The 21,452-nt window shown below is 49.8% G+C and overlaps 1 protein-coding gene across 1 annotated transcript in view; it reads left to right on the top strand.

The window, feature by feature from the left end:
* P3H3 (prolyl 3-hydroxylase 3) overlaps window positions 1-18,337 on the top strand; it is a 56,204-nt gene extending 37,867 nt beyond the window's left edge. Inside the window, exon 15 of the mRNA XM_088456103.1 lies at window positions 16,835-18,337. Coding sequence (XP_088312229.1) covers window positions 16,835-17,017 — 183 coding nt within the window. The 3' untranslated portion in view covers window positions 17,018-18,337. The remainder of the gene's footprint in view (window positions 1-16,834) is intronic.
* Window positions 18,338-21,452: the final 3,115 nt, after the last annotated feature.

The raw sequence follows: 21,452 nt of genomic DNA, 5'->3' as shown, positions 1-21,452 counted from the left end.
AAAAGGGGCCGGATATTTAAATTGAGCGCTCGCTCTTTGCGGTCTGTTGACGCCTCTATGTCTGAGCAAGCGTCCGAAAAATGCGCTCGCTATTTTCTAAAGACGCCCCTTTGCCGTTCGCATCATACGTCATCTCCACTATTTATTAGATTAATCGGGAACATCGAAAGGTGTCTGAACTGCTCGCAGTGCTTGTGGTAGGATTTACTTCTTGTAATCACTGCGAGCAGTTCAGGCTAAAAGACAACCAAGTGACGTGGTCGATGACGCTCCTTTACTAATTATGCACACCCATAAAACGGCGTTTTGACCGTTTGACACGCCTGCGTTCGGATCTCCACTCCCCGTTTTCAAGCACCTTCCCCTGTTACCACCCACAAACGCCTCATTCTGTCACTCAAATTAGCAGCCCCTCGCTGTATTACGAGCGCACGATTTCCAACAACAATGACTGGTTGGCGCATGCGCATTACAACCCATACGCATGCGCAGTTGTGCGAACATCGCTTGGAGCGAACGAGCGGCCGCTTACGAGCGGCTCTGAATCAGGCCCAATGTTTGAAATCACTCCTCCCAAATGTTAGTCTTTCTGCACAATTTAAATCTGACCCCCCCCCCCCCCCCCCTGCAGTGCAACATGGTTTTACCAAGATGCTCAGTTACTTGCTATATCTTAAGCTGGATACACACTAAACGATGTGTGTACCGAGCGATGTCGGCGACTATCCCAGCGCCGATGGGCCGACATCGGGCGGTTCGTACACACTGGGAGATCCGGTGCCAACCGCCCGATCTGCCGGTTCCCCTGCATATCGCTGGGACCGTCAGCAGCATCGCCTGATCTTACACGCTGCACATAAGATCAGGCGATGAGGCTGGTGACCCCACGGGAGCGCGCACTACACGATGTAGCGCATACACACTTCATAAACACTACACATATTTTAACGATCTGTCGTTCCGATGTGTCGGAATCGGCCAAATCGTTAAAGATATTGTATAATGTGTACCCAGCTTCACTCTATTCCCAAAGCTGAATCAGGCCCATTGTTCCTTTGCCTGCAGGGTCCCCATTGCAGTCAGGTTACCTGTAAAGGTCATTTATGAGGGGGCTCTACAGCCTCGCACTGTAGCACCCCTGCATTCATCACCGTCTCCACCTGTTAAGCCATGCAACACCCATTGAAAACTGCATTTGCGCTATAATATAAGCACGGTGTCTTTTGCGCTGAGGACCTGTATATTCTGTAAATGACATGTGTCATTATTATTATTATTATTGTGTCAGTGGGTTTAATGTGCACATTAAAGGATCACTACACACTATGGGACGGATCAACCTGCACGGACGCAAATGGCGTTTTTGCATAAATCGCATGCGCAGAAACGACTTTACGCATGTCTTTCCTGTTCGGATGCACCTTGGCCGGATCTGTCTTTCTGCGATATAGGGCGCGTCGGGGCGTGAACTGGGCAACGGCAAAGTGATCGCACAGAAGCACCCTGACCAATGGGAGTGTCGTGGGCGTGTATGACCGGCTCCGTGTGACTCGTGCGTACGGGGAAGTGGCGCCTGTTTCTGATGGTTCTCCTGCACCTAGCCTTGCACACGTACAATCCCCCGCATTAGCAGAACGGATTGTCGCACTAGTATAAAGTAGGGATTCAGGGTTCCGCAGCTGCCCACAACTTCAGCCACTCTGCCTGCGACTTAAAATCAGTCCCTATATTTTTTTTTTTTTCTTACTTTAGTTGAAAATATTCAAGAAGATATACTTACCTGCCCACCACCTTCTGGGCAAGTGCAGCTCTTTATATAAAATCTGGGTGTGAGCCACACGCCGGTCGGAATGCAGCTGGATTTCAAAACAAACTGCCAATGTGCCGATGCTTACGTCTTACTGCGCACACAGCGCCCCACTTTTTCCGTGCACGAGAGCGGCCATCGTTATTAGTATGGGCACTTCTACCTACCTCATTCCGGGCCCGATACTGAGCCGCGCACAATCCGCACTCAGTGCCGATTTCTACTTCAGGGTCCATAGGGGGTCCACAGGGTTGACCTTGGGGTATAGCTGGATCTGGATCCACGGTCACCACGCAGTTAAAGCTTTGCTGCTCCCAGGATGCACTTGGGTCCGTCCTCCTCTATACCCCGCCCCGGCCACAGGCACCTCAGTTTTAGTTGGTGCCCGGCCGGAGTCGGGTCACCCTGTCGCAGTGGGGCTGCAGGAGCAGCCCCTAAGCTTTATTTTAAAAGAGACATTTTTTATTTTTTTACACTTTTAGAGCGGCAGCATCAGACTGTCCTTTAGGACGTCCACGCTGCCGCTCCTTCTCCCCGCTGGCGCCGCGACGCCAGTACAGCTCTGGGGATCGCGGCGGGACCCCAGAGCCTGTACTAGCCGGGCTCTGGGGACTCCCTTGACTGCTGCAGGACGCGACGGGGATCAGGTAAGCCGCGGGTCGCCGCATGCGGCGGCCCGCGGATACTTCAATGCAGTCAGGAGCCTCCGGTCTCTGGGGACAGACCGGAGGCGCTAGCGGCGGCGGGCTCCCCCTCAATTGAGGAATACCCCGCGTGTCTGCTAGACCACCAGGGTATCAGGCTGGTAGCGGGACCGGCAACCCGGGGGTTAATTGCTAGCCAGGGGAGGCAGCCTTTCCTGTCTAGCGGCTCCTCCCCTCAGCTCAGCGCGCCTTTCAACAAGCAGTCTGGCGTCGCTGAGCTGCTCTTATCTTACGGCCACTCCTCCTCTGAGGTCTCCGGCGGCCATCTTTACTGGCACATCGCAGACTCCCAGGCGGTATCAAGTGGACCGGTCCCCCTGTGTACCTCTCCCCAGCTAAAGGACAGTGTACACAGCGCTATAGCCCTCCCAGACACTGAATCTGGGCGGTTGATTGTAGCGGAAGGTGCAGTGAGTATAACTTTTCTGCATTGTATGTGACTATTGCTAGTGCTGCCTGTCTGTGACTTATTCTCCTTACTGTCAGCTTATAACTATCCCTTTCCTTCTCCTACGGCCCGGCAGGTGTGTGGGGGAAGGGCGTTTTTCTGAGACCCTCACATATATAAAACACGTATTTGTGGGGTCAGTCACATACTGTTGTGTGCTACACAGTACCATATCTGGGCTGTTGTTTCGCATACTGGTGAGTGCGCGGGTGTTAAAACCGTAATTCCTCTGGTGATACCTATTTCTTGTGTATTTACGGTATCATGTCGGATGAGGAGACTGAGCGCTCTGTGGCTCCTGTGCTATTTTCCTGCAGACGCTGTGCTGCTGGAGTTGATGGGGAGGACTTATCTCAGGATGGTCTGTGCGGGCGGTGCCAGCTGGTAACGGGCCCCTCCAACCCCCCTGTATCACAGGACCCTCCTTGGGCGATGTTTTCACAGGTGCTGGCGTCTATTGCGGACCGGTTATCGGTCCCATCAGCGGTCCCTTCTAGGGCGTTACCGCAGCCCACCATCCCCCATTCCCCGAGGGTTCCACAAATGTTGCGGTCTTCCCCCGGGGCCCAGACTGTGGGTCCTTACTCGGGACTGCCTGTGTATGTGCAGTCTTCCCCAGGGACGTGTCAGTCTGTAGTGCCTTTGCAGAGTGTTGCTCCGACGGCTCCTCCGCCTTGGGTGGATGTTCTATCCAGCTCCGTACAGAGTCTGGCGGCTTCATCCTCGGCGTTTCAGTCTATGTTGCAAGGTGATGTGCCACCAAGGGTGTCTAAACGTCCGGTTGTGAGTTCACTAGCTGCGCAGTTGTCGGACTCGGAAGTGTCCTCAGATGATGGAGAAATCCATGAGGACTCTGACTCTGATGTCATGGGGCAGGAGGTGGAAGCTAAGTCCTCCATTAATGTTCCAGCCTTAGTTAGGGCGGTGCGGGCTATCCTACATGTTGAGGATGATGCGCCGGCTCCTAGGTCGAAGTTTCCTAATTTTAAAAAGGCCAAGGTGACCTCAACTGTGTTCCCCCTGTCTGATCAATTATCGGATCATATGGCGGCGGCCTGGCAATTACCTAGTAAGAGGTTCCATCCACAGAAGAGGTTGGCGGCGAACTATCCTTTTCCTGAAGCTCATTGCAGGAAATGGGAAACTCCGCCGGCGGTGGATTCCCACGTTACCCGCTTGATCAAAAGTGCGACGTTGCCATTGCCGTCTATCTCCTCTTTGAAGGATCCCACGGACAGGAAGGTGGAGACTTGTTTAAAGTCCATTTATTCTCTTTCCGGGGCGGTGGCTCGCCCGTCCATGGCTATCTCCTGGGTGGCTAAAGCCATTGAGGCATGGGCCAATGCCTTGGAGGATACCTTTCCTGATGAGGCTCCGGATATCCAGAGAGCGTTAGTGGGACAGATGCGGGATGCAGCTTCCTATATTGGGGAAGCGTCTTTGGATGCCAGCCTGCTCACTTCTAGGGTGTCGGCTGCAGCGGTATCTGCTCGGCGCTCCCTGTGGCTGAGGTCCTGGAGGGCTGATGCAGATTCAAAAAAGGGTCTGGAGGCCTTGCCTTTTAATGGTGATTTACTATTTAGTCCGGATTTGGACAGAATAGTGGATACTTTGGCTAAGTCCAAGTCGGCTTTTCTCCCTTCGGTCTCTGCGCCGGCTAAAGTGAGGAGCTCTGCCTTTCGGTCCTTTCGGGTTCAGGGTAAGGCCAAGGGCCAGTCCTTCCCGAGACATTCGGCGACCAAGGCCGCACCCAAGCCCAAGAAGCAGGCATGGAGTGCTCGGCGCCCTTCTTCCAAGCAGGAGGATAAGCCTGCTGCCTGATGGGACGGGCCTCTCTCTGGGGGACCCCAGAGTGGGAGGCCGACTTCTCCAATTCGCCCAGTGTTGGCACAATACCACCACGGATGCCTGGGTTCTCTCTCAGGGGTACGCCCTGTCTTTTCGGTTCAGGCCGCCCCACCAGTTTTTCTGTACGAGTCCTTCTCTGGACAAGACCAAAGCTGGTCAGATTCAGGTAGCTATAGAATCCTTGCTACAAGCAGGGGTCATTGTTCCCGTTCCGCAGTCTCAGCGCGGGACGGGGTACTATTCTACTCTGTTTCTGGTACAGAAACCCAATGGTTCTCATCGCCCTATCCTGAATTTGAAGTCTCTGAACAGATACCTCAGAGTTCCCAGGTTCAGGATGGAAACGTTACGTTCCATCATTCTGGCGATGGAACCCGGGGATTATATGGTCTCCCTCGATATCCAGGACGCCTATCTCCATGTGCCCATAGCACCGGCACATCAGCGGTATCTGAGGTTTGCTATCCTGAACCATCACTACCAATTTCGGGCGTTGCCTTTTGGCCTTTCCACGGCTCCGAGGGTGTTCACCAAGGTGATGGCGGTTATGGCTGCCCACCTTCGGGGTCAGGGTCTACGTCTGTTGCCGTACCTGGACGATCTTCTGCTGCTGGCGAGCTCCCCGGAGGTGCTTCTTCGACATCTCCACCTGACCATTGCTTGTCACACGGGTGGTTGATAAACTGGAAGAAGTCCTCCCTGATTCCATCACAGCGGATGGTTCATTTGGGAGCCCTGCTGGATTCTCGTCAGCAGCGGATTTTCCTGACTCCAGAGAAGGTCTCCTCCCTGCAGCTGCGGATACACAGTTGCCTGAGCAGTTGCCGCCTGTCGGTCCATTCAGCTATGAGAGTTCTGGGGTCCATGGTGTCGACATTCGACATGGTGGAATTTGCCCAGTTCCATTCCCGGCCCCTGCAGGGGCTGATTCTATCGGAATGGAACGGGTTACCTCACCGGATCCGCTCTCAGATGCTGGTGTTGTCCGCGGAGGTTCGGCAGTCTTTGGCTTGGTGGCTTCAGACGGTGCATCTGGTCGAGGGGCGCCCCTTTTGGATCCCGGACTGGGTCCTGCTCACGACGGATGCCAGTCTTCGGGGTTGGGGGGCAGTGACCGGCTCATTATCGCTTCAGGGTCGTTGGTCCGCGGAAGAAGCACTTCTCCCCATCAACATCCTGGAACTGCGGGCTGTGTACAGGGCCCTGCAGTCGTCCGGCCCCGCTCTTCACGGAAGGGCGGTTCAGGTGCAGTCCGACAACGCCACCACGGTGGCGTACATCAACCACCAAGGGGGAACTCGCAGTCGGGCAGCAATGTCGGAGGTGTCTCGCATTCTTGCTTGGGCGGAGTGTCACGTTCCAGCGATCTCGGCAGTCTTCATTCCCGGAGTCCTCAATTGGGAGGCGGACTTCCTCAGCCGTCACGATGTGCATCCCGGGGAATGGTCGCTTCACCCAGAGGTGTTTCAGCTACTCGTGGACAGGTGGGGGTTGCCGGAGCTGGACTTGATGGCCTCCCGTCACAATCACAAGTTGCCCGTTTACGGGTCAAGGACAAGAGACGCAGGCGCCTGTCTGGTAGACGCTCTGTCGGTGAAATGGACGTTTCACCTGGCGTATCTGTTTCCTCCGATATCCTTACTTCCTCGGGTTCTGCGGAAATTCAAGCAGGACGGCGGCACGCTCGTGCTGGTGGCTCCGGCGTGGCCCAGACGTCCTTGGTACTCCGATCTGAGGTGCCTCTCCATCGACGCTCCGTACCTTCTTCCTCAGCGTCGGGACCTGTTGTCTCAGGGGCCCTGCCTTTACCCGGATCTGGGTCGGCTGTCTTTGACGGCGTGGCTCTTGAGACAGCCGTCTTGAGGTCTAGGGGTTTCTCCAGTTCAGTGATTGGTACCATGCTTAGGGCACGCAAGCCTGCCTCCGCGCGGATTTACCACAGGGTGTGGCGCACTTATTTTCAATGGTGTGAATCCAGAAACTATGATCCGCAGGTGTTCCGGGTTTCCAGAATCTTGGAATTTTTTCAATCGGGTTTGGACCTCGGCTTACGCCTGGCCTCTCTGAAGGTTCATGTGTCTGCTTTGTCCGTGTGGTTTCAGCGACGGATTGCTACACTGCCAGATGTTTACACCTTTTTCCAAGGTGTTCTCAGGATCCAGCCTCCCTTCGTGCCTCCGGTGGCTCCGTGGGACTTGACGGTGGTACTGAGGGTCTTGCAGGGTCCTCCTTTTGAGCCGCTTGAGTCGGTGGAGCTCAAGTGGCTGACGTTTAAGACCATTTTTCTCCTGGCAATTGCTTCGGCCAGGAGGGTTTCAGAATTGGGGGCGCTTTCCTGTCGCCCTCCTTTTCTGATTTTTCACCAGGACAGGGCAGTGCTCCGCACGCGTCCTGAGTTTTTGCCCAAAGTGGTTTCAAAGTTCCACATTAATCAGGAACTTGTTGTGCCAGCTTTTCAGTCACCTGATCTTTCGGCTGGTGAGGCTTCCTTGGATGTGGTCCGGGCACTTAGAATCTATGTGGACCGGACTGCTTCGGTTAGGAAGTCGGATTCTTTGTTTGTCCTCTTTGGTTTTCACAAGAGGGGTTGGCCTGCCAACAAGCAAACGTTAGCCCGTTGGCTTCGTTCAGTTATTTGTGAGGCTTATGCGCAGGAGGGTTTACCTGTGCCAGCCTCTGTTAAGGCTCATTCCACTCGTTCTGTGGGTCCCTCTTGGGCTGCTAGACGTGGCGCCTCCGCTGTTCAGCTGTGTAAGGCGGCTACTTGGTCTTCAATTCAGACGTTTTTGAGGTTTTATGCGTTTGACACCTTCGCCTCTCAGGATGCATCCTTTGGGCGCCGGGTACTCCTTTCAGCACAGGAGCGTCCCCGCCCTTAGTTGAACTGCTTTGGGACATCCCCAAGGTCAACCCTGTGGACCCCCTATGGACCCTGAAGTAGAAAACAAGAGATATGGTAAGAACTTACCTTTGTTATCTCTGTTTCTACGAAGCCCATAGGGTCCACAGGGCGCCCGCCCTGACGCACCTGGCTTCAAATGGGCTGTGTGGCTGGTCACCGGTTTTCCGTCTCCCATTTCTGTGAGTATGGTTTCTTGTGTGTTCCAGTCTTCCTTCTCTCTGTTTAGTCTCCTCCTCCGGCCTTAGCTGCTTACCAACTGAGGTGCCTGTGGCCGGGGCGGGGTATAGAGGAGGACGGACCCAAGTGCATCCTGGGAGCAGCAAAGCTTTAACTGCGTGGTGCCCGTGGATCCAGATCCAGCTATACCCCAAGGTCAACCCTGTGGACCCTATGGACTTCGTAGAAACAGAGATAACAAAGGTAAGTTCTTACCATATCTCTTGTTATTCACGTAGCTGAGCGATTATTTGCAATTGCGCATGCGCAAAACTTTCTGAAAACCCCTACGGCGCATGCGTCACACAGAGTACGCACAAAGGTGCTGGTGTGCCCGGGGCAGACGGTATCAGAAATGTGGTGATGGCGTTCCTAGGCGGTGATTGGGAGGCGGCCTGAAGTGAACGCAAATAAAGTCTGTCTCATGGCAGTGTCGCAGGCGTGGCAGTGATAGCCGGAGAGACGTAAAGACTGCTATGTTCACTTCAGGGCATGCGCAGTTTGCTAAAGCTTGTTAGTTGCGGCCACATACGGACTTGTGTGCCAGGCCGGGAATATGCAGTTTGGCTGGTCATTGCTGCTGCCCACAATCGGCTGTTTAGACTATTTGATTTGCTTTTGACAAAATTTTGCAGCGCCTGAGGCAATTTTCTAAATAATCAAATTCCGGTCGTATTGAGCTCAGTCGGGCGGGATGGAAAGTCACGTGGGACGATTACTCGCGTTTGTGACGCCATCGCTGACCCTTAGCAGGTGTGGAGCTAATTTCCATTTCAGTCCATTTGGATTGCAATAGATATTATTTTTGGGGTATCACCCTCTGAGGCTGCCCTATTTGGTTCTGATTCTGAGTCGCACACAAAATGGCTGAAATTGCGGGCAGCTGCGGCAGCCTGATTTACTGTCTAATGCTAATGCCAGATTCCAATCAGCTAATGTGGGGGTTCGTGCGCGTGCAAGCGGAAACCAGCGCCGCCCATAGAATTTACACCGTTGATATCTGGTCTTGCACCAGCCCCATGCTGTGGTTGCTAGAGGTACGTCAGTAACAGGCTCCCCCCTGCCCCGTACACACCGCTCAGCTGGGCTGAATTAGTTCTGAATTATTTTAATTTGCTTATGGGGGGATCCTGTGATGTCAGACCATGCTGTGCTGAGATGATGGAGGGTTAGTCGCATGGGAGTCAATGAAATCACCAATGGTAGTAGAAAATATAAATCACAGTTGCATAGTGGTGAGCACTGCCTCACATTTATTTATTTATTACCAGTTATTTATATAGCGCACACATATTCCGCAGCGCTTTACAGAGAATATCTTACCATTCACATCAGTCCCTGCCCCAGTGGAAGATACAATCTATATTCCCTAACACATGCTCACACACATACACACTAAGGTTAGTTTTGTGGGGAAGTAATTAACCTACCAGTATATTTTTGGAGTGTGGGAGGAAACCGGAGCACCCGGAGGAAACCCACGCAAGCACAGGGAGAATATACAAACTCCACACAGTTAGGGGCGTTGTGGGAATCGAACCCACGACCTCAGTGCTGTGAGGCAGTAACGCTAACCATTACACCATCTGTGCTCACATGAGTTCATTTCCTGACCAAGTCGCTATATGTGTAGAGTTTGTATGTTCTCCCCAATGTTTGCAAAAACATACTCATAGGTTAATTGGATTCTGACAAATAAAATAACCCAAGTGTGTGTGTGTTATATCCCTGTGATAGAGAATATAGAGTGTAAGCTCCACTGAGGCAGGGACGATGTGAATGACTGAGATGCTCTCTGTAGAGCGCTGTGTAATATGTGCGTGCTATACAAATAAATTAATATGTAATAATCCAGGAAAGGCAACAGAGAGGCGCTCAGCCCATCAATACCTATAGCTCTAACTATCTGTTTGGGGCAGTGCTTCTGTAGAACCCGGTTGCTGGGATATACAATCTTTGGGCAGAGGAGTGTGAGAGTACGAGCCTTACATTTCATGCAGTCCCTGGCGTGGTACAGTGAGAGCAGCAGAGGATCGTACACACCTGATTAATATACATATTATAAATGGCTGATGCTGGCTGAGCACCGGGATACTGAGATAATCATTAGCTGCTTGGAGGAGCACCAGGTAAGGACAGATTAGACTAATCACGCTCCTGACATGGAAAATAGTGGGGATTAGCCGGCCAGGAATTAACGCACGATGGCTGTAACCGTCTTTGGAAAAATAGCATCTACGGGACTCTGTTTTCGTTTTTTAATGTACTGTACTTTTATATAGGTGGCATATTTACCATAGTGCGGGTTTTTAAAAGTGGAGATGTTGCCCATAGTAACCAATCGATCAGATCCCTCCCAAGGGAGAGCGTCCCGAAAAGAAGCCCAAAGGCTTCTATTGGGTAACGCCACCTTCATCGGGATGAAGCATTCTGGTGCTTAGAACATTTGTGGACAGCGGTAAAACTCCCGAAAACTGCATTTTTGGGTGTTTTACCTCTTTTTCACGTTTAGTACATCCCGCCCTTAGTCACCGCCCAGGAACATCCATCACTTTTCCACATCTTTCGTTTTGATTGCAGCAGCGCCTTTGTGCGTGCGCTCTGTGTAACGCATGCGCCGTACAAGTTTTTAAGGGTTTTCGCACATGCGCAGTTGCAAAAAAAACCCTCGGCTACGTGAACATCGGTTTTGGGGCGCGGCTTGTCTGCGGCTCTGCATCAGGTCCTTAGGAGGGGTTTGACCACATTTCTCGTGTGCACCAAGCCCCGAAATGTGATGCACTCCAGGGCTTGGATGCGGTGGGTAACGCCATCTTCAGCTGGTGTTACCCTATAGAAGCCTATGGGCGTCTATCAGGAGAGTGCTGTGAGAAGGATCCAATTGGATCTATCCCAGCACCCCCCCCCACCCCGCCGCGGCATGTGCCCATAGGGACGTCCTTCTGCGTATGCGCAATAATTTTTAGGCCGTAGGAGGCAGGAAGAAATCCAAGTCCAATCAGTCTTTTAGGCATTCATTTTAAAATTAGAGAGGAAGCCGAACTGAGGGAGTTTGTTAAGGACATTAGGAAGAGAGACCAGCGGCTTATAAATAAAGAGTGAGACAATGTCGGCATAAGGAGCTTCTTTGGGTCTCACAGTACCCTGTTGGGTAGTGGCTCCAAAAATAGGGATTGAATAAGGGCAACCCTGTCAGGCACCTTTTAGCAGTCATAAAGGGGGCTGAGAGAGAGCCATTCACAAGGACTGAGGTGGAGGGGTTACGATAAAGAGCAATGATCCTAGCCAACAATTCCCCACAAGTAACAAAGGTCTTCTGCGTTCCCATCATGAAGGACCAATCAATGTGGTCAAATACTTAATTTCAGCATCTAGTGCCTTTATTAGAGCAGGAGACTTGGAAGCCTCAATCAGGTGTACAGGATCGATCAGCCTTCTGGTGTTGTCCAAAGCTTGGCGACCAAAAATAAAACCAACATGGCCAGGATGGATACGTTTAGGCAGCCAAAGATTCAGCTGAGAATCCTGGATCATGGCAGAGATCTTTAGATCAGAAGGGAGATCTGTCTGTAGCTCCCACAGAAATTAGGGTCATTCCCATCTTTATGAATAACTGAGATGGTAGCAGTTGAGGTGGCCGAACCTCAAAGACCCTTCTTCCCGCACAGTTGGAGAGTCTGAGGAGCCACAATACCAGTAGAAGCTTTGTAGCAGCAAGCTGAAACGGCATCAGGGGCAGAAGTGGATTCATCAATGGCGGCATTACGCCCATACTGTTACCTATTTCTTTTGATTGCGAAATACGTGTTTGCTTGTAGACATCAATAAACATATGAAACATCTCTACGTCTCTATAAGCACATAGGCACACAGCAGCGTTCTGCATAGTGCTCATTTGGTATTAGGCCCAAAGTGTTTATAATGTCCAAAAGGAACCACATACAGATGTCCATTTTTTACTGTGGCTGCAGACAGTCGCACCAAATAGACCCTCTCGGCACGGCAGGTCCTGTGTGGCCGCGACGACTGCCTTTTTCACTCGAAATGTTCTCATAAATAAAACCACTGGGAGACGACAGAACTGCATTGCTGGCTTGCACTGATCAGTAGGGTGTGCGACATTTGTACACCTGTGTGCGACTGAATGTGTATACAAAGTGCCACGATAAAGTAGCCACGGCTTTTCCTTACGCCAAGTTTCATTGTGCTTCATCTGCGACTCTATACGTGTTTAAAACCAACTTTTTCCTGCGTCTGCCATGCGACTACGACGCTGAATTTAAAGGAAACTTCTCGGAGTGTCCCAGCCGTATGTTGTAGAGACTCCCAGGGTGCACATCTGTGACCAACATAAATTATTATCATTTGTTATTTAATCCTCTGTGTTTCCCTCAGGCAGAATCTGAATTTTTAAAATATTTTTGCCAAGTCTTTTTGTTTCCGTGTACCGAGAGTTTGGCAGATTATCTGATATGTGAAGCTTGGGGGGAGTTTACATGAGTGATTAAAATGCCGTCTCCTAGAACCATTACTCACATTAGCTTTATGTTAGACACCAGTGACAGTGCAGGTGTGATTGGGTTTTACATGTGCTGGTTAACGGGTCCTTGTATGGGGGTGCGGGGGTAATGTAGGACAAATAAGTGGGCTGTTTTGGAGAAAAGGTGCCACAACTCAGACACTCCCGACTGCAAGTGATGAAGAGACGGGGGTATCTGGTAATTTGGCCAATATTAAAGTACACATGAATAAAAATGCGCCCACTGTCCAATCATAATTCAGCAGAAATCATATGAAGATGGCGCCTGTTGGTCTGTGCGCAGTAACAGGACCCACCAAAGCCAGATTTCGTCCAGTTTTCCCACCTACGTGAATGGGTCCTTTTCAGACCAAAATCGGTTCCAAATCGCTGCATGTGTGCGCCAGTAATGACTGGCGCTACAGACCAACATCTGGTTATTGGATCAGGGCTAGCGGAATATCCAGTCTTCTGACCATAGTCTTTCCGTCAGAGAGACCAGATCCATCCAGTTATTCCCCAACATGGCAGCCTCTAACAATGTCCTAAGGGGCTGACTCAGAGGTGGAAGCAATAGGGAACGTGAGCTGGGATTAGACCGTCGTGAGACAGGTTAGTTTTACCCTACTGATGAGGTGTTGTCGCCATAGTTGTCGCTGTGCGGAAAGATGCAAAAGCCACAGCTTCTCTGATCTGCTGCCTGCGTCTGAAGACTCCGCATTGAATCAACATCGCAACAATCGTCCGCATCAGATCAATATGACGACCATTGGTCTCAGCATCAGACATCTAGGTATCTTAGGTTACTCAGGATGTCTGGCAAAACTACATTGCTTGGGCCCATGAAACTGCATCACAGGCACTGACTTTGGTACGCCCAGAAAACGGGGCCGACTGTTTGCTCCGTTGCCTCCCCGAAATGCCTACAGCCTGTCAATCAGGTTACGGCTATCGGCATTGTGACCAGAGTGGGCAGCACCAACGCAAGAAATACGCACTGCGGCTATGGCGTCCGGGGCTGAATCAGGTTCTAACTAACCACAGGTGACATGTAAGAAGTATAATTAGCTTTTACACATTTATTTTTAAAGTTTAGATCCATATTTATAGTAAAACAACCGGCAATTAAGCACGGCCGCGTTCTTTTTTACTCTATTCACCATAATTATTTGTGTTGAATGTATTGTACTTTTTTTGCACTATTGCGGCTCCAGTCGCACTGTGAACTGGCTCGCAGTGTAATTGACACACCGCAGCCGTTTGGGGGCGGAGAGGGGGTGCGTTTCAGTAAACGGATGTGTCAGCCCCATTTGTGAGGCGCGCCACAGCCAGGGGCTGCGTCCACCGGACGTCGCTAGCCCCGGCAGCTTAGTTGAGACGGCCATTCTTTGCAACCTTCGGGCTGCTCCGATGCCCGTTGACCAGCGCAATGTTCCCGATGGTGATCTGATGTTGCGTCTTCGGAAGCATGCAGGAAATCTGAGTCTCAATATTAAACACGGCACCTGGCAGTAAACACGGTACCTGGCACTCGACGATTTCTCACGGATTGCAATTGCGGAAATATGGTAATGACTCTGCGCCGTTCAGTGCTTAGAGACGCCCAATAACAGCATCTCACATCCACCACTCACGCACAAAACCGGGAACATTGAACGTAGATCAGGCGGCCGTCAGCCTCCTGAGTAAGGCTAAGCTGCCACAGACATAGCCGGTCTCCAGACACACAGAGGGCTCTCCTGGTGCCAGCAAGGACGCAATGGCTGATTAATGGACACCCAGAAACATGCCTGCGTTTTTCTAACCACCCCCCGTTACCTCTCCAAACGCAGACTACCTGCCACTCACTTTGCGGGTGAATCCTTTGTGCGAGCGTGATGGCAATTCAATGGCCGCACGTGCTCAGTACGGCTTATGCGCAATGGCTAACAATCGCTCAATCTGCCGGCACTGCGTTCACGTCTGCATCAGGATAGACAAACTAAATAGTTCAATAGCAGCAGCATTTATGTAACATCCTATTCATTAGGGTTTATAAACCTCTTATGGGTCCAATCCTAACATTGAAAACAATTATCTTATAAATGACTCTATATACGGTATATATAAATTTGTAAATATATGACATGTATTATTATCATCTCAGGGCCTGACTCAGAGATGTACGCAATGCCGATATTTACGCAGCTGACCGATTATTGGTAAACTGCGCACGACTCTAAGTCGCACGGCACATACGGCAAGGTACTGTAGTTGCTCGCAGCGACTTTTTACCTTCAGCGTGATTGGCAGTCAGGGCCTGCGTCTGCAATCCCGTACGCAATAAAATTGGCTCTGACGTCTCGGTACACGCGGCCATCCTGCGCAACTGTAGTGTTACTCAGAAGGCCGATTATCGAAGGATCTGCGACGGATGCTGCGTTTTTGTACGCAGTTGTTTGGATTTTGCGATGCTGCCGGTGGGAAATCCCAGCGCTGTGACATTTGCGCATGTTTGCACACTCCCTGTGTACAAAGATGCAGTCGGGACGGGATTAGCGTCCTTCCGTGAATCAGGCCCCTCAGTCGCTCTGTTTATGAATTGCAGCCATTAGGGGACATGTATTAAAACCTGGAGCACAACATGAAAGTGATAGAGCTAAGGGGCTGATTCTGGGATGGACGCCATGCGCAGCGGCAGAGTCTTTAGAAAACGGGACCGACACCCGTGCAATACTGTCCATCTCTCAATCAGGCCTGCTGTGTGTAGGTGAGTAACGCTCCTCGCTAATGTCCTGACTTTTCACTGGTCTGTTAGCTTCCAGAATGCAGCGCTCATATTTTCTATGTCCCTGGTTTCTTATGGCTGTTCTGGCCAGAGAGGGGAATGATTTAGACTCTAACATTAGGGCTGGCGCAGACAATCACAAGGCTAGACTTAATCCAGGCCATTCTCCGTTCATGAACCCTCCCCTCGGATTGCCATGTAGAATCTTTATATTTCAGAGTATATCATGGGTCTGACCCCCGGGAATACGCTTGTGTGATCCGCAGAGGCTGTACCGATGACTGCAATACAGATCTGTCCACAGCCATCTTACCTCCGTGCGCTACAAGTCACGTTAAATATAACGCGTGAGCACCATGCGACTCAGTAGCGCAGAGCAACATGTCGTGCAACTTTTTACCTTCAGACGCATTTTATTCCCACAGTAATGCGAATAGGATGCACAGACAGCTAATGATATGCGGCATGGCTATATTCTGTGTGCAACTGCGGGTGTATCTGCATTCACAATGCTACGGTACAGTGTCAGAGGCCGCATCATATCATTGTAATCAGCAGAACCCGCATGTGTGTACAAGTTGCATCGCTTTGCGAATAAGACGCATTTAAAGGTAAAAAAAAGGCAAGAAAGACGCTCAGCACTACCGCCATGGCAGGACTAGAAGGGCTGGTTAACGCACAAGGAGGCTAGATGTATGTGGATATATCTGTAGCTGCACAGATTGGGGCTGGCTTAGACAAGCTATTAAAGTGAGATTACTAAGAATCTGCTCAGGTGCTATTCCAGATAGAAGACGTGAACAGACCTCTCTGGTTATGGTGCAGCCATTATAATTGGTGATGTCTCAGCTGTACATACAAACAGTGTTGGAAATCTTTGGTCTTCCCTGTATGTCGGAATATTTGTGACTTCTCCATTCTGGGGTTCCGAGCTGACCCACAATATACTACTATGTACGACTGAACATCAATAACGTGCAATCTCTGCGATATAAAGGATATATGGGTGGAGAGGGTACATTTTGGGGACATTACTTGATCTGCTTAGGAGCGCAGAAAATTTTCACTCAGAAATAGGACGTGAATTTTTGGGTCTGATTAATGGGTATACATTTGGCACAATCACGCTGGGCAATCAGCATTTGTCCGGTGCACACAAGCTGCCCACTGTCGCTTCGCTCTCAAACTGAATATAACCTAGATTAATCCATCTCTTCTAGAAGCAAAATATTTATTTATAATAAAAGGTCTAAGTTTAATGCAATAGTCCACCCAATTTCTGAGACGCACAGATCACTATGACTGTATTGACACCCAGCCCTCCGTCCGCCAGACCAGCCGTCATAACTGTTAGTGGTTCTCCCACCTACCCCATGCTGGGGGCGCAAAAGATATGACTGATATAGGTGTCTGCTCAGAATGCGTGCGGACATACGCAAAGTTACTACATTCGCTGTGGTGCATACGCAGTCTGCAGGGAAAAAAACGTTAGATGCCGTCGCATGCTAATTTGGGTGCGACTCAGAATTAGTGCACTTTGTGAATGAGCCCCTCTGAGGATAAACTTTCCCCTTACTCTGAAAATCCTCTGTTCTAACTTGTGTACATGTTTTTCTTTGTCAGGAAAGAGCTCAAGCAAAGATTCTGATGAGAGGTGGCCTCAGTCAGCAAGAGAAAACAGGCGATGAGACAGTCCAGGCTGGGAGAGAGACTGCTGGAAGGGAATCAAACCAGAAAGAGACTGGAAAACCGTCTGGCCGACAACAGCGAAGGAGGGTGGCCAGGAAAATCAAGGATGAACTTTAAAGACAGTGCCAGAGACTGCATGAGAGGGACAGCCATGAGTCAATGGAATGATGTTCTGCCGCAGACCTCTGTCAGGATTTCGGGTGCTGCAGGCCTGTGACGGCAACATGTAAGGTCCCGGCCAGACGAGAGTTAACCTTAAAACAAGTTTACTGGTCAAGGGACGGACAAGGGTTTATGGGTGGAGCTTCTGCAGGACACAGGCATCGCTGGGTTAATGGAACGGTTCTCTGCAATCCGGATGTAACGCAGGGGTCAAATGGAGAGACGCTCTGCGAGTGAGTCGACTCCAGCTCGCCCTGTATGCGTTAGTCTATTGCATCTTTCAGGGGTACAACTCTGCGGATCCACAGTCAGTGATGGGTTAATGATGTGGTAATTTGCACTGTAATTTTGTCATTTTTTTAATAATAAAGCCTGCAGTCTGCTCTCCGTGCATCCGGGGGGGATAATGTGTTTTACCGGTGCTGCCAAAATCCCAGGATGCTGTGTATACAATAAGGTGTTTGTGTGTGCAGCCTGGGGGGGAATGAGCAAGATGCCTTTATATGGGGACGATGTGGAAGAGGAATGAAGCGGTGAGATGGCTTTATAAGATGACAATCTGGGACATGTGTAGAGGAAAAGGCCCCAGACAGTGAGGTGACTTTATATAGGGGATGTTTATAATGACACTCGGGAATCCTACCAGACTAATGCACAGACTGGGATTCCTCCATGGGAAATCTGTGGGAAGCTGGAGGTGAAACTAAAAACTAAGCGGTTTAGCTAGAGAAGTACCACACAAAACATAATGGCAGCGCCAATGTAGCTTTGGCGCATTCATTTGCTCAAGTGCACCCTGGTTTACATTGGAGCAAATTGGATTTCAGGACAAAATGGCTGCATTTATGGCAGGCAGAGGGGAAGATTTGGCACACTGGTGCACCTCGTTTTGCAGAGTTAAGGGGGTGTCGGGGGGGCGCATATATTCAGGGCCATTTTTTTTTTGCCATGTACCACAATTTTCCCCCCCGAGGATAAAGTACCAGTTCAGAGCTGCCAGATTATCGGGTCTCAGCCTACAGTGTTAATGAGACAGTTCTTATACTCACGCGGCACTGTGCACGGAAATCAGGCGACAGTCTGTGAGAAATGTATGACGGTACTCGTGAAGCTGCAATTGCACCTATCTGCCAAAAAGGGGCCCATTAAAAATATAGGACAAGCCCTGATCATCGGCAGAGATCTGCTTTTCTAGGCGCACACCGAGCCATGTAATAAAAAATGTCACACTCATACACAACTGGCACATATAATAAAAGCGTTCCCAGTATCCCCTCACAGTCATGATTTATATACGCAATAAATACAGCCAAGCTGAGCAGTTTTTTTAGGAGAAAGCTGAAAAGTTTAATTGAAAGGGTTTGTACTGATGAGGTCGGGCCTCGCTGTGAAGTGTAACATTTGCGCAGTGTACCTCATAAAGCATACATCGCAGTGCTTCCAAACGTGCCTTGACGTGTGGCAGGTGCACATGTGGAAAGCCACGGTATGTGTGCTTTGTACATTGGGGCCAAAGACTCCGTACCTAATATATGAGACTTTGGCCCTGATTCAGAGCCGGATGCTATTTGCGCTCGCTCGTTCAGAAAAAAGGGGTGGCTATTCAAATGAACCGTTCACTCTTTGCGGTCTGTTCACGCCTCTAGGTCTGAACGAGTGAAGAAAACTTGCGGTCGTTTTTTGGAAAAATACGCCCCCTGGCCGCTCGCATCCTACGTCATGTCCGCTATTTATTAGATTAATCGAGTAAATTGACCAGCGTATGAACTGCTCGCTATTCTTGTGGTTGGTTTTTCCTACCGCTATCTTGCGAGCAGTTCTGACTATAAAATAACCTAGTGACGTGGTCAATGACGCTGCTGTATTAATTATGCACACCCATAAAACGCCCGTTTTGACCTTTAAGCACGCCTGCGTTCTGATCTCCACTCCCCGTTTTCAAGCACCTTCCCCTGTTACCACCCACATACGCCTCCTCATGTCACTCAAAATAGCAGGCATTCGCTATTTAGCGAACAAACGATTTTCGGCCGCACTGACTGGTTCGCGCAAGCGTATTACGATCCGTACGCATGCGCAGTTGTGCAAACATCGCTCGGAACGAACGAGCGGCCGCTTACGAGCGGCTCTGAATCAGACCCTTTGCGCCTAATATTGTTAGCAAGGCACATGCGGACATGACTCTATACACAGGAGAGAATGGGCGTTTCCTTTTTTTCGCATCACATGTAGGTTTTCTTTAAGCTACGTTAAGTGAGGGATTGAAGCAAATCAGCTGGTGCACCTGCTTCCTGAGCACTGCAGAGGCCGCCATTTTGTGGGCAGTACCAATACCAATGTAGATGCAACTTATGAATTCCCTGAGAACATGACTGAGGCACAAAATGGCTGCCACTGTGCAACACTTCACTGAGGAAGGCATTTTTTATATGACCTGAGGAACACCTGGGGTAGCCTGATTTATCTACGGAGGTTATAATAATCTGCTTTCACCTGACTCTGACCTCTTCCATGGTCTCATGTTTTATAAGTTGTTGTATTTGTGAATCAATAACATATTTGCTAAATCGCTGCTGCCTTGAATCAGTATGATTTATGGAGAGTGATTTTACCTCTTTTAATTTACTGGGGCCCAAAAGGTGGGGTAAATTATATGTAGATATATTTGTGATTGATGTAGAAGGCAGGAAATAGGGCCTGATTTGTGGAAAGGCCTCATTTGCTCATAAACAAAACCATTGGGTGTATATATAAATTGTATTCCCGACATACATTGCCTTCGGTTTCAGCAATGTTCGCTTTGCTTAGCATTGTACGGACCACAGACAACACCTTAAAAAAGGATCATTGATCATACAGAGCACAAAACTCATCCTTTACCCGGCCACTAGGGAAACACAGGCAAAATGCTTGACAGAGCATAGAGGAAACCATTGGGCAAGGAGCGTTAATGGTCTGTCTAGCATTCTGCCTGTATTTGCCAAAAGCCCATGGGATTGTCTCTTGCTCTCCTCGTTTGTAAATTGTCCATGGAAATTATGTTACAGTGTTGGAAACGATGTTATATAGGAGTACAGGTGAACCAATGGTTACAGATTTTAGAGCAGGGGCACAACTTGTAAGACGCATATATGTGCATGTCAGCCATACTTGAGCCGTACAGTAGCGCAGAGTTGTGGTTTGACGGTGTCAGTAGCAAATAGTGATATTACCCTATTTGTATACAATATAAGAATGTAATGAAGTGTCAGACACAAAATAATATAAAATATATTTAAATACAAATGAAAATAAATTAACTACAAACTACAAATGTTCTCCCCATTTGAAAATCAAATTGGCATTTTCTTTGCTGCAGCGATCCAAATGGAAATGTCAAGTAATGCACATAGATGGCCTCAAAGTGATACAATACAGCCACAATGCTACTAAATTAAGTTGTACACAATTAGATGCAGCTAGACAGTGCTGCTATCATCATCATTACGTATCTCTGTACATAAGCTCAGAAGGGAGCTGATATTTAGTGAGAGCTCAGGGGAAGAACTGATAATTAGTGAGAGCGCAGGGGAGGAGCTGGTTATTAGTGAGAGCTCAGGAGAGGTACTGATAATTAGTGAGAGCGCAGGGGAGGAGCTTGTTATTAGAGCTTGGGGGAGGAACTGATAATGAGAGTGCAGGGGAGGAGCTGGTCATTAGTGAGAGCGCAGGGGAGAAGCTTGTTATTAGAGCTTGGGAGAGGAACTGATAATTAGTGAGAGCGCAGGCGAGGAGCTGGTTATTAGTGAGCGCTCAGGGGAGGAACTATTTATTAGCAGGAGCTCAGGGGAGGAGCTGGTTATTAGTGAGAGCTCAGGAGAGGTACTGATAATTAGTGAGAGCGCAGGGGAGGAGCTTGTTATTAGAGCTTGGGGGAGGAACTGATAATGAGAGTGCAGGGGAGGAGCTGGTCATTAGTGAGAGCGCAGGGGAGAAGCTTGTTATTAGAGCTTGGGAGAGGAACTGACAATTAGTGAGAGTGCAGGGGAGGAGCTGGTTATTAGTGAGAGCGCAGGGGAGGAACTAGTCATGGGGAGGAGCTGGTTATTAGTGAGCGCTCGGGAGGAGCTGGTTATTACTGAGAGCTCAGTAGAGGAGCTGGTTATTAGTGAGAGCTCAGGAGAGGAGCTGGTTATTAGTGAGAGCTCAGGGGAGGAGCTGGTTATTAGCGAGAGATCAGGGGAGGAACTAGTCATGGGGAGGAGCTGGTTATTAGTGAGCGCTCGGGAGGAGTTGGTTATTACTGAGAGCTCAGTAGAGGAGCTGGTTATTAGTGAGAGCTCAGGGGAAGAACTGATAATTAGTGAGAGCGCAGGGGAGGAGCTGGTTATTAGTGAGAGCTCAGGAGAGG

This window comes from Taudactylus pleione, unplaced genomic scaffold (genome assembly GCF_031769625.1).
Source record: "Taudactylus pleione unplaced genomic scaffold, aTauple2 ptg000685l, whole genome shotgun sequence".
Classification (NCBI taxonomy): domain Eukaryota; kingdom Metazoa; phylum Chordata; class Amphibia; order Anura; family Myobatrachidae; genus Taudactylus; species Taudactylus pleione.
The sequence above is the reverse complement of the archived record's forward strand: the minus strand, read 5'-3'. Positions and strand labels throughout refer to the sequence as shown.